At 38.2% G+C, this 14,878-nt stretch overlaps 1 protein-coding gene across 9 annotated transcripts in view; it reads right to left on the bottom strand.

Moving 5' to 3' along the window:
• Window positions 1–14,690, bottom strand: part of ALG12 (ALG12 alpha-1,6-mannosyltransferase) — a 43,515-nt gene extending 28,825 nt beyond the window's left edge. For 6 of the 9 annotated variants that reach the window (XM_067315790.1, XM_067315797.1, XM_067315773.1 and 3 more), the window contains exons 1-9: window positions 14,418–14,446; window positions 8,954–9,152; window positions 8,670–8,802; window positions 7,976–8,149; window positions 7,461–7,655; window positions 5,785–5,888; window positions 5,106–5,329; window positions 4,217–4,386; window positions 3,941–4,016 (exon numbers count right to left, since the gene is read on the bottom strand). In XM_067315790.1, the coding sequence (XP_067171891.1) occupies window positions 3,941–4,016; window positions 4,217–4,386; window positions 5,106–5,329; window positions 5,785–5,888; window positions 7,461–7,655; window positions 7,976–8,149; window positions 8,670–8,802; window positions 8,954–9,118 (1,241 nt within the window). In that variant the 5' untranslated portion in view covers window positions 9,119–9,152; window positions 14,418–14,446. Of the gene's footprint in view, window positions 1–3,940; window positions 4,017–4,216; window positions 4,387–5,105; window positions 5,330–5,784; window positions 5,889–7,460; window positions 7,656–7,975; window positions 8,150–8,669; window positions 8,803–8,953; window positions 9,153–9,470; window positions 9,489–14,343; window positions 14,395–14,417; window positions 14,447–14,664 lie in introns of those variants that run through there. The other 3 variants (XM_067315834.1, XM_067315825.1, XM_067315783.1) reach the window with 3 other exon arrangements.
• Between the last annotated feature and the right edge of the window lie 188 nt (window positions 14,691–14,878).

The raw sequence follows: 14,878 nt of genomic DNA, 5'->3' as shown, positions 1-14,878 counted from the left end.
ACTTCTGAAGAGTTTAAAGTCAGTCATTCCAAGCAAGTCTTTCTGCTGTAACTGTGATAAAAAACAGGACTGCCAAAATACTTCCCATCTAATCCTCTATTTCAACTCTGCGGAGAATAAGTATCTACAGTAAAGCCTAAGACTGCAGAAAACTGGACTGATTAAGTTTTATTCTAAGAAAATTGAGGTTTGGATGAGGGCTTTTTGTTTTAATTTCAAAAAATTTCTGAGGCATTTTAGCAGAAACTTTTCTGGTAGTAAAATGTTACAGTAGGATCTTGAGAGAATAGCTGAAAGAGGACTTCCTTGAACACTCTAGGAAAAAAGAGCAGTCTAGCAATTACAGTATTAAACTGGCACTTGTTACTTGTGGGTTCAGTTGCCTGATATATGCAAACTTCATGTTTGGGCAGGTCATTTTGGGTCAGCTTTTATAAACATGTTTAGGCACCTAAACATAAATAAATATATAAAAGTGTGCACACACACATGCACGTGTGTGTGTGTGTATAAATAAAAGCAATTGGTGAGTACTAAAACCATTTAACATGTACATTTGCAGAGTTTATTAGAAGGAACTGTATGTGTTTAACCTCATAAAGCACTTTTGTCAGTCTAGCCAGAGGAAATTTACAGGATGACAAAACAAGTCATAAAAAGATTGCCTTTTATGCAACAGAAAGCAACTCAAGCATTTGGCAGGGATGTGAAAGATCTAGGTGCACATGCAGTCATTCTCTGTCTCATCTGAGCCCAGAACTGAACCAAAGAAGTTCCTCATCTCACAGGACTGGGTGAACCTCTCTACTTTTATGGAATTTGAGGTAGAACTCTCACTGTTTCATGCAGACATTGCTCTAGTTCACAGTAGTTTTTTATTCAGTGAAGAGAAGCAGGTGGAATTAATAGCCCGAGGGTTAGGATGCTTACACAGGACATGGCAGTCTAATAGAGTCCTCAATCCAACAACTATGTTAGGTAAAAGAGAACAACTTCTGTAGGGAAGAATAAGGTAAGTTCACCCCAAAACACTCTACAGACCACCATTTCATTTACTTCCAAGACATGGGAGATGTGGGTTCAAATCTATGCTCTTTTTCCCAGCAAAGTATTCTACACTAATAGTGGGTAGCAGTCCAGAAGATAGAGGTTAAGATGGAAGTCACTTGCCTTTAGTTTTGTGTATGACAAGACTGTCCTAGGCATCTAACTATACAGGAGTATTCATACTGTGTATCGCAAGTGAAGAACAGTATCCAGTTCTTCACCCTTTGTGCTGCCATTCCTTACAAACTATTTCCACCAGCTTTTACAGCTCCTATTCTTAGGCACTTGATTCCTCCCACACATTTCACAATTAACTTACTCAAGGCTGTGGCTTTTGTTACATGCATGGACACAGATAGGGAAGTGCTGCAATCCCAACCCTAAATACTCTTAGAGGCACCTAGGACTAAATCCAGTCTGCATTTTTTGCCACGTATATCTTTGAAGATTTGGCCTTCAGTGTCTCTGAACTCCTCTGTGGAAAAACTGGAAACAATAATCTCAATTTCTGCTATCTAAGGCAATGTTGTAAAAATAAGGTCATTAACATTTAAGATACTAACAAGTACTCTACAATAAACTGGAAGACTTGTGTATATTAACTAAAATTTTGGAGGTGACAATAGAGAACAGACCCCAAACTGACAGAATCCGGAAGTGTCAGTAAATACACCATACAGTACAGAATTAGACCTTGCACACTAAGTGCTTTCTTCTTCTTAAAATTGCACACTAATTTCATCTGCTTATTTCCAAAAAGATCACAATACCACTTAGGATGGTACATATGTCCTGACTGGCAGAAGAAATAGAATATTTAGTAACAACTTTACCAACTCATAATTTCACATTTTGCTCATCAGCAAATAAAGTGCCTTTCATCTGGTCGCAAGCATTTCTGAATTTTATTATTTTTAAATACTTCAAGCTTACACAGCATATTTATTCCTGGTTCAAAGAGACTGCACTAATTGAAGACAAGATCATAACACCTGTCCTATGTTAGAACCTACATGAAGCTTCTTTCAATCACTCTTTGAAGAAAAATAATGGATCACCTGCATTTTTCTTGAGGCAAATAGATCTAATCTGAGCACACTGAAAGCTGTTAACTTTTAAGACACTTTTACTTATGGACTGTAGTTATCCTGATGAGTCATCATTCTTCATAGCCACTCCATCCATAAATCTGTTTTCACCTGATGTATACAGTCTGTGAAGATGGTAAATTTTTGTGCCCATCTGAAAGACTCACTTCCATGTATAAAGAGAAGACAGACAGCTGGTGCCACTACACTTCAGACTATTGTGCTGTTGACAGTGTGGTACTCCTGTGTATGATACTCAGTTGCTGATTTTGCATGACCCTTTTTTATGTGAAACTTTATGATGAATCAGCCCTCTCCCTTGAGGCATTTTTATGATGAGTATGATAAAAGTGAGAGAGACAAACTACCCTTAAGCTGCAACAGTATGAAACATCCATCAGTGACAGCAATATGTGTCTGCTTTCCAATCCTGCTGCACTACAGCCTTGCAAGCAAAAGTTACTTGCAATTAAAAAAAAAAAAAAAAAACACACAAAATTAAGTATTGAATTTAAAGAATATGTAAATTACAGATAAAATTCTTTTAAGTATATTCAATAAACAAAGATTGGAACATTTTAGTTATCATCCCTGTTTTATCATATGTACTCTAGCAGTTTAAGGTCTCATCCTGACTGTTCATGGCTCAGGACTCCTCCAGACTGAATATACAAAAAACAATTTGAAATAAACATTGGATTGGTAACTGTGAGGGAAATCACAGTTTAAAAACAGTCAGTACCATCATGATATTATGAAAAAGCACAGTAATAAAATAAGGGAAATCAACCTAGACAGTTCCTGCAGATTCCCCCAAAGCCTACTTTTTCTTCTTCCTCCTCAAAACATTATCTCAAAACTTACCAATAATTAAAATTGTGATTCTTCATCTGATACTCAAGACTGTAACTAGGGAAAAAGAACTCCATGCTCAGAATGCATCTTAAACTAAAACCAAAATCAGCTTGTATTGCTTTTGTTTTGTGCACCTATAAAGTGAGGTACTGTGTACCTTTATTCTGAATCATTTCATTAAGATTATATTTTAAATTAAAAAAACCTAGACTTTGGTTGAAGAGGTAGGCCTAAGAATCAAGAGTGTGCCTTTTTTTGGTATGTATCCTGAAAAGCAAGCAATACCATCCCACAAGTGTCTCCTACTATTCATTGAAATATTCTGATTCTTAGAACTATTTGTACATCACTGCTGCTTACAGTAACGAAATACTCAACTTTTTTTCCCTTGGAGCTAATGAACATGACTAACAATCCACATGCCAGTAGCTTCCTATGCCATGTATTTGAAGGATGTTCCATGTTAAAAAAAAAACAAAAGAAAAAAACACCTTACTTCAAATATTAACACACAGTAAGCTTTGCATTTCAACAGATTATTTAAAAATAAACTAAATAAAAAGAACCCCCTCCCCCAAATTGTTCTGCCATGAGCAGAAAGTGTTCATCTACAGCTTTTTTTTATTATACCAAATGAAGTTGCATTAAAGCTATCAGAGTTTTCATTAGCTTATAATATTTTCCACACTGTTTCTTATGTCTTTAAAGAATCCATGATACTTAGGCCAAAAAGGAACCAAAACAGTTAAAAAAAAATATTGCAATGTTCCAGTTCTACGGTGGTAGCACTGCATACATCAAAATTGCCTGGAGATTCACATTGTCCTTGACCTGGCTTAATAAATATGCGGTAACAGAAACCATATCCATCACATTTGCCACTGTGCATATACAAAAAAGAAAAAAGCAGGTGCCTATCTTCAGATCAATATCCCTTGTTCATAACATACCTCCAATCTGAATTGATTTCTAGAAACCGAGAAACTCCCGTTTGTGCTGCAGCCACATCAATATGAACAGAGACCTCTGCATAAACAAACAAAATACAGTATAAAAATGCTTGAAAGAACACTGTCTGATTAATAAGTTAGCAAAATAGTAATGGAAAGGATGCACATAAACAATGTGAAGAAACAATATCCAATGTATGTAGAGAAAAAGATACACTAGCAGAAAAAATGACAATTGAAATGAGGTGAAAAATAACTCATACCAGCTTTACATACCTGCTGTTGAGGGTACCAATTCATGTAACTTCTGAATGGCTACTCCTCCAGGGTAATTGAAATGCGAAACGTATAAAGACGTTCCTGAATAAGCTGCATTAACTAGAAGATGCATTATAACAAAGAGAGATCCAAGTTTGTATAGCCAGGATTTCCGGTAGTTATTTAGACTAGTAAGAGAAAAAAATTTGAACAAGAAATAACTGTTAGTTTTCCTTCATACTGGTCACTGGTTATTGTGATAGAGTTTTTATGAAAAACTCCCCTGCTAGATAACAAAGATCAGCGCAAACTTTATACAGCAATTGTTTATAAGGAATGCATTTATTACCCATTTCTAAAAAACTAACTTCTAGTGACAAATATTCAAGATCAGAATAAATATTCTCATTAATGAAGCTAAGTATTTCTGTGTTTGTAACCATCAGCTATAAACGTACTTTCTTTCAAAGAGGTTCAGAATTTAACTTCAATTTGTTTATTCAGCATAACCAAGTTAATCTATTTGATACAAACACTATATTTCGTGAGTCTCAACTGTATATTAAACTATCTCCTGACAAAAGTTACAGTAATAACATGGTAGCACACTGGCATGTGCCTGTCTCTTTGGTGGATAAAATAAACTGAATTGTAACATTATGACAGAAAATTGGGGCTCTGTTCTTGACTCTGCCACAGACTTGCCAAATGACCCTGTCATATCATTTCACTTCTCTGTCGCCATTTCTCTCATTAGTAGAATTGGTAAAATGATACAGACCTCCTTTCTAAAGAATCTCAAGATAATCCAGGTTCCAAGATGGAAAGAAGCACATGAAATAGTAATAACAGTTTTACATTCTTTTATATTTTCAGGGGAAGGAAAAAAAAAACCCTTCAAACTTACATTCGTGAGCAAGTTTTAGCAGCTGCTATGTTGAAGACAGGGAAAGTATACATGATAAAACGCAGCTCCTTGTGTGGAAGAAACGAATACAAAAAAATAAAGCCCAGTGCTGGCAAAAGTAATATCCGAGTCCTCTTTTCTGCTGCACCTAAGGGTACAAATATAATGCTGCATCCCAAAGCACGAGGCAGGGCTGAATAGAAGTACCACAAGAAAGGGGAGGTCTTCAAGGTGAAAAGAAGAGTTAAGGACACTTTCATTGCCAGCAAGTCTGTAAGGTAAACTATTCTTTACAGTAGCCTACAAAAATTTTGCAAATATGCAGTATGTTTTTTTTTTCTATATCAAGTTTTTCTACACATTTCATTTTCCTACCTCACCCTTTGAGAAAGAAAAGCAGGTGCCTAACTACTCTCACATCATGCAACAAAGCCACATCAAATGGTGCTAATGGTGGGAAATGTGAACAATCAAGGAGAAAAAACCTGGATATATATTCGTAGAACAGGAAGAAGCATGAAGAATAGGTCAGCCTAGGAAAGTTAAAATTTAGAGAAAGATTTAAGGAACAGACATTTCATCAACATCATAACTGAATCTCAGGAATCAGTTACATGAAACCTTTTGCTTAGCTGACAGCATTCTATAGATCTTTTTTCCTATACATTCCAAAGGATACTCCCCAGTTGGAACTTTTGTTTAAAACTGTGTTATACCAGAGCACTTTCCCTTCAGGCCACAGAAGTTGCCTCCAAAATAGAGAGTCCACAGCAACCGTTAGTCCTAAAAGAAATACAAATCTGCATGAATCAAAAACTAGAGAAATTCAAACAAGCATATCCAAGCCACATTATAAACTGGAACATTCACTGTCAGCCTCACCCAAAGCCACAGAGAAGGCTGAATCTATCTTGCAACGGAAGAGCAGGGGAGGGATGCTGAACTTTGCACTTCTTAATAGAAATCTTAATTGAAGCATGTTATACAGGAATATGGTTGAGATTCTTTCCACCTCCAGGTGTAAAAAACAGTGGTTTAACTAAAGGTTTTTTAAAATATTAGAGTATTGAATGTAATGAATAGTAAGAAACCTGTTTTAACTTCATATGGTAGGAAGTAGATTTTTACTGAGAAGTTGATGAGTTAAGTAAAGCAAGTCTCCAGTGGTTTCCTACTATTTATTGGGGGGGAGGGAAGAAGGATAATGGATAAAAGGCACACAGACAGGAAGAGCAAGAACTCTGTCAACCCCATCTCTTCCACTCAGCTATATGAAAATTGCTCTGGTATTTTGAAAGTTTGCCCAGAGAGGGAACAGGAGTACAGGTGACTTATTCCTGTTGGGCCTCCGAGCTCCTATACTATGAGGAGACTTCAAATGCACACAGAACGATCTGTCATTGCTTCTACTGTCCACACTGTGGAAAGGTCAGCACACTGCCAGAGTTCACGACCAGGCACCTGTCAAGAACATTTTTAATTAGGTAAGCTGGCTCAGAAGCTTAAAATATTTACATGCATGTTCACAAACCTTCCACAGATAGGTAGAAATAGGGAGATTTTTCAACCTCTCCAGCATGGACCATCACCAAAGCTATTAAAATTAATGTATAAGGAAATAGAGGCCCAAAGAATTTTCTTAAAAACCTCAAGAATCATCCATAAAGCTAAACTGTGACTCTCCCCACCATCCTCTTGCTCTGTATCACTCCATCCTCTTGCTCTGTATCCCTCTGTGTCACGCTGCATTACGTTTTATCCTGGGCATTAGCTTATCATGGCAATAGATACTGCAGTTGATAGTGTGCCTGCAACTATGAACAAGTACTAAATATATTAAAACCTACTTGCATGTCTAAGCCTTTTCAAGGCCAGGACCTTATACTAAAAGCATCTAAAAGCAAGGGTCACAGTATCTTTCTACAGCGCTGTGTACACCTATTTCCTCACACAGAAATGTTCAAAGAAATAAACACCCTTGTAATACTGCTACTAAATGGAAGCATAGACAAAACTACTCTAAGGTCACCAGAGAAGGCAGGCAAATCTTTACCCTAATATATAGAAAATTCTACATATTTAAAACTATTATATTTTCTAGTTCTTTATTATTTTGATGTGTACAGTATAAAGTTTTTAACTAAAAGTATTACACACCTTTCCTAGATTACAGTTTCACTAGCTTACCAAAAAAAAAAAAAAAAGTTTTCTTGTGAGGAAAATGCAGAGGATCTATCAATTTCTAATTTTCTTAAGTACACTTTACTTCAGGTGTATTTTTGAAGAACTGAAGAATTTAAGACTTGGGTTGGATTTCAGATGAAACATTTGTTTTTTTTCCAAACAAACACTTACCCAGCCAAAAAATTCCAGCAGGAACAGCATGGGAAAGCACCTTTAAAATGGAGACTCTTTTATTCAATAATGTCACCAGAAGCATGAGGCCTAAGAATATACAGAGCTCTGATCTGAAGATTATAATTGCCAAAGCTGAGAACCAAATGAATGGTCTTTGCTTTTGCTGTATCCAAAATGTCAATGCCAGGAGCACTGCGAAAATAAATAAAACACACCATCTGACACACTGAACATCTTCACTGTTTGTTTTCTGCATGCAAATGCTTCTTTTAATTCATGCTCTTATTCCTCTATTTTCACAGCCTTTGCCACCTAATGCTTTCTTGGTCCTCCTAGCACGTCTAGTGCAGCTCTTCTCCCTCTGTGAGAAGAATGTAATTTGGAATAACGTGCAACATTCCATCATTGATGCTTAACTAATTAGGAGTCTGGCTATACCTTTTCCATATGTGTTAACTATGAACTGGAGAATAATTTTGATATTTTTAAATTATTACTGTGTGGATACTTACCAAAAGGAAGTGCAAACACATTGGGAAGGGTTCGTGTACAGTAAAACATCAAATGAAACTGAGTAACAGTTATGAGACAGAAGACTGTTGATGCAGTTGCTCCAAACTGCTTTCTAACTTCTTTCTGTAACTTCCATAATGCATAAATCACACTGAGCCCCAAAGCTCCTCGGACTATTGGAAGAATAAAAGTGTGAAATAAAAATAATATCAGATTGACTGCTGATGGACAAATACATTACATGCTGTAATGGGAAGAAGTTACACACTTCACAATACAACCCTCCTTAAAACCCCCCTGTTAGTTCATCTAATTTAATTCTCCTTTAAATAGCTTAATACTTTTGCACAAACATCAATGCTTCTATGCCCAAATAAAACATTATGTTCTGAAATGTATGTGGAAGTACACTTGGGAGCGTATTCTCTGAAGACGCTTACTTTTCCAACACTGTTAGACATTTGTCATCTTACCACAGACTTTTTCTGTGTTGCTAGCTGGTCCAAAAAAAGGGGCTGAAATTGCCATGCTGGCAGTGACTACAATTTGCAAAATCTCTCTTTAAGGAAAAGTATATCGTGTTTTAAACATTGATATCATGTTTGTAACATTCAGTGTTTGGATCAATGTTTAAATGTTACACATTAGCCCAACAGTAAAAATACCTCTATTCTGACTTGAAAGGTCTCATACCTATCAGCTGAGAGTAGAACTTGGACATCTGTAATACCGAAAGTATGTATATAGCTGGGCTGGAAAGAGCAGCAATAAAAATTGGTCCAAGGAACGTTCTTGGGACAACTCCAGGAAATTCATGATGGTCATACTGCAAAAAGGAAAAACTAAGTAAGATAGGCAAACCAGAAACAAAGGAAAACTGGGATAAAACATACTCCTATTGCCATTTGCTTGTATATGAGTAGGATAAATGCAGTCTTTAACAGAGTCTTGGAAGAAACACTGTCTTTCCAATTTACCTTATCCAAGTCTAGACGATGGTACACAACATCATGGATGGCTTGTAGGTTAAAGCTTTCCTCTACTTTTGTAAATGGACAGACAGTTAAATGCACAAAGGCCACAACAATAATCATCAGCAGCAATGGGAATGACCGCCTACTAGAGCTCCTCTTCTGAGACATCCTGAGTTTGAAATTCACATATATTCTGTTATCACTGGAGAATAAAAGAAAAAGAAAACACATTAGCATCATGGCATGATGTGTATAAACAGAAAAGGTTAATTAGCTTGATTCATATGCAAAGATAAGACTGTAAAAGAAGTGTAAACAAAGAGTAATGAATCAATCTATTGGTTATTTGTATACATTCAGTGAATGGATTACATAGTCAAAAGCATATTCAGATGGCATTTCATGATTTATACTGTCTGCTGAAACATGAAGCTTTTCATTTTCACCTAAAAAAACCAAAACAACAACAACAAAAACCCACAAACACACAAAGAAACCCTTGTGACAAGATTGAACCTACTTAAGAAGATATTTCCATGTGTTCCATACTGCCACCACTGCTGAAAGCACCGTCTCATTTATGTCTGTGTTTCATGGGAGTAACGGCTTTGTAATTTGCTCTCACTTTAATCTTGCACTGGATTTATACATTAGAGAATACTCTCTTTTCTCTAGGACTCTGAAATTAGTGGGAGAGGAAGTGTGAGGGTGAGAGATGGTTCAGGGCAATGAACAGATGCTTCAAACTTCTGAGTTCCCTAGTTTGCCAGTGGCTAGGTCTGGACTTAGCAGGTAAAGGAAGAAAACCCTCTGGCACGCATCCCACATGTCATCATGTCATTACTGTGTGACTGAGCATAACCCGAACCCAATCCTTAATGCTCCAGTTTAGGAGCCACTAAAGGCCATCCATCCCTAGTGCTTAGTTTCACAACACTGTGCTGAACCATTTTTATGGTATTATTTGTGATGTATTTTAGGTGATGTCAAGGGTTCAGAAAGCACACATATTTTAACAGTTACACAGCTCATCCTTTTTAACTTCAAATTATGAGCCAGTAAAGAGAATATCCTTTTCTGTGAACATTTCTAGCAAAAATGTAGTAATCTATTTCATGTTCTTTTAACTTAAGTTTCCCACTTTAACTTTACAGTTTAATAAAAGACAAGAGATTTCAATTACTGTTATTCTAGTTCTGTTCTCACAGAAACAAAACTGTAAGAATAGCACCCATAAGGTACAATTGGGATTTTGGCTAGAGATGTTTTCTCCTGTGTTTTGGTCTAAACATGCCCATTAAGCAAATGCAAGACAGTTGGCAGATTTATCAGGATCACTTAGCAACTGCTTCCTAGAGTTACCTTTTCCTTAATGGGCATATTTGTTCTGCTCATTATTAAAAATAAGACAGATAATGAATGAGCTAAACGTTATTTTCACAGCTAACAAAAATCCAGAAATGTGTGTACTCACTGTAGATTGCATGTGTCTGCATAGCATACTATATATTACACTGTTCACATTTCTTTTTCTCATAACTGCTACTGTTACAGACTGTAACTAAAGCTTTTAGTCCTAGGCTCCAAGTCAGAGAACTCTGTGGTGGCTCTGTATGATTTTTGGCTTGTTTTGCAGCATTAAGAGCCTAAATAAATACAACATCCCATGAAATAGGAAGAAGTCTTTTTAAACTGTGTCTAGTATGACTTCTTTATGAGGGTGGATAAAAATGGGTTATGCTACAACTGCTTTTTTCACAGCAGTAGTAAAAGAGGTCTTAGACTGCCATCAGTGCAACTCTGAGAAGTGTTTGGCATGAATTAAGTCTCTGCACAGTGTAATTTATCTTGTACAAAATCTTGCCTCTAGAAAGCTCTCTTACTGAATTCTTCCAATAAATACAAAAGCATCTCACATTTCCGGCCAAATTCGCCTGAGAGAAGAATGGATACTGAAGAATCAATCTACCTCAGGTCACATAGCAACACAGCCATCCAAATAGCCTGAATTTCATATGAAATAGTATGTAGAACATCAACAGGTCAGGTACTCCTCACTCAGAAGCCTCAGCTTCCCAACATTTCAAGCATTTTAGGACCCTTGCAGAAGGGCCCAAGTCCTAAAAGCTATTTTTTCCCTTCCTGGCTGTATTGGCCATCTAATAAAAAGATATTACCTTCACCTGTAAACACTGCATTGATTATACTCTGACCAGTCTACAATATAGCCTATTCCTGACACGTTTAATTATCACCAAATATACAGTCGATCCCCAGTTTTCTAAATTATCTGAATGACAGTGAAAGTACATATCCCGTACATGGTTTATCACAAGGATTTTTACCTTGTACACTTCAATCCTACTACATGCCTAAAGAAAATGAGCTTGCCAGCAAACTCATATACTTTGAGGATAATTAAATACATTATACACACTGAATTCCCCAAAGGGAAACACTTTAAAAGACAAAGCATGAAGACAACACCTAGGCTTCTGAGATAAAGACTATAAATTTAGAAATCAAGTTTCAAGATAATTTGCTTAGTCAAAAATTGATGTTGACAAACTTCAATATTCAAGTGAAATTTTTCAAGACAGTCAGGTAGACATTGAATTTGAACTTTAAAATATGTTTGCTACATAAAGGCAAAATATTTGCAACTAAAGCTTATCATTTTCTTAAAAAAAAAAAAAAAAAAAAAAAACCTCAAGAAACACTGAAACAGATTTTTCACAGAATCACAGAATCGCTGAGGTTGGAAGGGACCTCTGGAGATCATCTAGTCCAACCCCCCAAGGAGAGGGCTATCAGAGTTTGATCCATCATTAACGCTCTGACCACCTCAGAAGAAACTTCCTCAGGTCCTTACAATACTGCCACATTTATTCCCTATCAGATGTCCATCTTCACACTGAATCACAGAAAAGGGGAGATTTTCACCACAAACAGTTCACCCCTTTCTGGGATGAAAGTGGGTAAAAATACATTGTTTTCTCACATTAAAAAAAAAAAAAAGTTTCACTGAAAATGGCTGATGCCTCTGCTTTTTCTGCAGAAGGATCACAAGTCTCAAGAACGTACTTTTTATTCATCCCACAAAAGCCTACCAAATTTGGGTAACTTACATTTTTTGGACATGCTCAGTATAAATATGTTAGAGTTTGGCAGCCAAACTGTGTGTTAAATCAGTCTACGGAGACTGCATTTTGCTCTCCCATGCAGTGTGGAATAGAAGTCTCTTAAACAGAACCACCAAGAGAATCCCACCACTAGGTCCTCACTTCTTGGCTTGATTAGTTTGGGTAAAGTCATGTTGTATTAGCTCCCATTTTCACTTTATTTTTGTTTGTTCTTCTTTCAAAATCTGCTCAAAAGCTAACTTCCAAATGAGATCAAATTTAAGGCCTATAGTTGTTGGGATCACCTTTTCATCTTTAAGAAGGAGAATGACACTTGCTATTCTTACATATGTTTCCGCCCAAGTTTGCTGACTGGTTAAAGTGTGGGGGAGAAGAGAAAGTTGACCCAAGAAAGGAAGTCTGGGACAGTACCAGCTAGAGAGGTACTTGGAAGCTACGTGGAAAATACCATTCTTTGAACTGGAGAAGAGAAACACAGAACACCCTTAAGTCAAAAAATAGATATGCAGGCAGCTTAACTGGACTGCTACTCTACTGTAAGCAGACTACCAAGCCTATCCATGAAAAATGTGTCTGATCTCCCTCTAGTGGCCAGTTCCCATGAAGGATGAGAACAGACCACAACCAGCTGTGTTACCTACAGTAAGAGTGGGCTGTGCTGCTGGTGGACTGAGCTGTCTGCTTGGCTGCAGGTATATCCACAGGACAGTATTTCCTTTTGTTCTCTTTCCTTCCTTGAAGCCACAATAAGGGTTATCCACAAATGTGCAAAAATGCTGAAGCTACCAAGTCATTCAAAACCTAAGAAACACCAAATTAAGATCACTGCCAAATAAACTTAAGTTGCATATCTTTTCTATGAATTATGATAGCCTTTAATTACAACCTATTTTTTTCCTGAAGGACTTCTCCCTCACAAAGTGTCCATGATGCTTAGTAGTCATTAAATGGCTAGATACACTAGGTATCAGTATCTCATTGTATGTTAATCAAAGTAGGGGACTGCATCTTCTGTTTTGCATACTATCAGCCCTCACTCTAAATACAGAATAATAAAATAGCCCTCAGGGCTTTTTTTATGCTGTTGATTACCATGAATGATTCACACATGTTAATCAATTAGATTGTATGAGTTAAGGTGACATTATTCCAATTCTACAGGCGTGAAACTGAGTCAAAGAAATGATAACCAATGAATAACTTGAGATTGCAAAAGTCAGTTTTTAGAAGTATACAGCTTTCTATACTGATTTATAGACTCAAAGCAGATTCAAAATTACCTCTCTTTAAGTTACTATTATTAAGCTTTGGACTATTTCAAACTGAATACTAAAAAAAGAAATAACATAAGATTCAAAATAACTTTTGAAGAATTTGGCATACATATCTTCTCTGACATTGTACAGGAACTTTGTGGTAGAGACAGGTATAGTGGTAGAGACAGGTATAGTATCCAGTTCCCCAAGGTGACATTCAACTACCTTAATGAGGAGACTGTTCTTTTTCTCTTCACAGTTCCCTGCTTCCATCCCTCTACAACACTAATCTATTCTTGAGCCATGCTACATGACAGGAACCAGAAAATACTGGGGAAAAAAAATCTAGTGATAATAATTAGTGACTGTAAAACTGTCACCGAAATCAGGAGAAAAACTATATAATTATTATATATAATTATTATAAATAACCAAATTTCTCATTTACATTAGGTTTACAATTATTTTAAAATATTTTCAGCATAACTTTAAATTTTTTTTTTTTTTTTTTAATAAGTCTAGGCAAGTTTGCAATTCAGGCAGACTACAGTTTATTTGCACCACATCACGATTTGGCAATACGTTATCAGAAACCTCCTTTAAGTCAGAACCGTTATGAATGACTTTCTTCAAGCATGGACTATACAAACTGAGATTAAGTACTAAGCGGTGAGCTTTCTAGAGCTTAGTATTTTTTCAGCTGGACAAGCAAGAAAGAAGGCCGCAGCAGGGAACCGAAAATCACGAGGGAAAAACCCAGTAAGCCTCCGCCAGCCCGCGGAGGCATCGCCGCGCCCGGATCCCGGCGCGCACTCGCACGCGTGTCCGTGGCGGCACCGCCTCTCGCGGGGGCGCGGGGCTTCACCGCCCCGGGCCGGCCAGCCTTTGCGGGCAACGCGCTGAAGCGGGCGGTCACCCAGCGCTGCCCGCCGCCGCCAGCTCCTCCACAGGCGGGGTGCCCGCGCGCCCGCCCACGCGCCCCGCCGGCCGTTACCTCCTGCCGGCCGTTACCTCCTGCCGGCCCACGCGCCCCCGAGGGCGCCACCCAGCCCGCCGCTCCGCACTCACCGGCCGGGCGTCCACGTGGCCGCCCCACAGAGGGCGCCGCCGGCAGCACGTGAGGCGGTACGGAAGGGGGAACAGAAGGGGAGGGGGAAATACCATACCCACGTGACCTACTCTCGAACTAGCCATGTTAGGTGAGGGCAGAGCGCGACGCCAGCAGCAGAAAGGCTCTAGGCTGGCTCCCAGCTGCTAAATAGAGATGGCGGCCAGCTCTGAAGCCTCTAAGGCGCTGCCGGCTACCCATACTTACAATGGCAGCAGAACACGAGACAGACCAGCATTGCTCCCGCTACCCAACCCTCTTCCCCCACCTTCAGTGCACGCGGGAGGTTCCAATTGGCCCGTAGCGTGGCGGGCGCTGATTGGACCACGTTCCTCCGCTCTGGCACCTCCACCAATAAGCGCCGGAAGTTGGAGCGTGCGTGGCGCTAACGCGGAAATCTGAATGGAGCTCGCGGGCCGAC

Source organism: Apteryx mantelli, chromosome 1 (genome assembly GCF_036417845.1).
Source record: "Apteryx mantelli isolate bAptMan1 chromosome 1, bAptMan1.hap1, whole genome shotgun sequence".
Taxonomy (NCBI): domain Eukaryota; kingdom Metazoa; phylum Chordata; class Aves; order Apterygiformes; family Apterygidae; genus Apteryx; species Apteryx mantelli.
The sequence above is the reverse complement of the archived record's forward strand: the minus strand, read 5'-3'. Positions and strand labels throughout refer to the sequence as shown.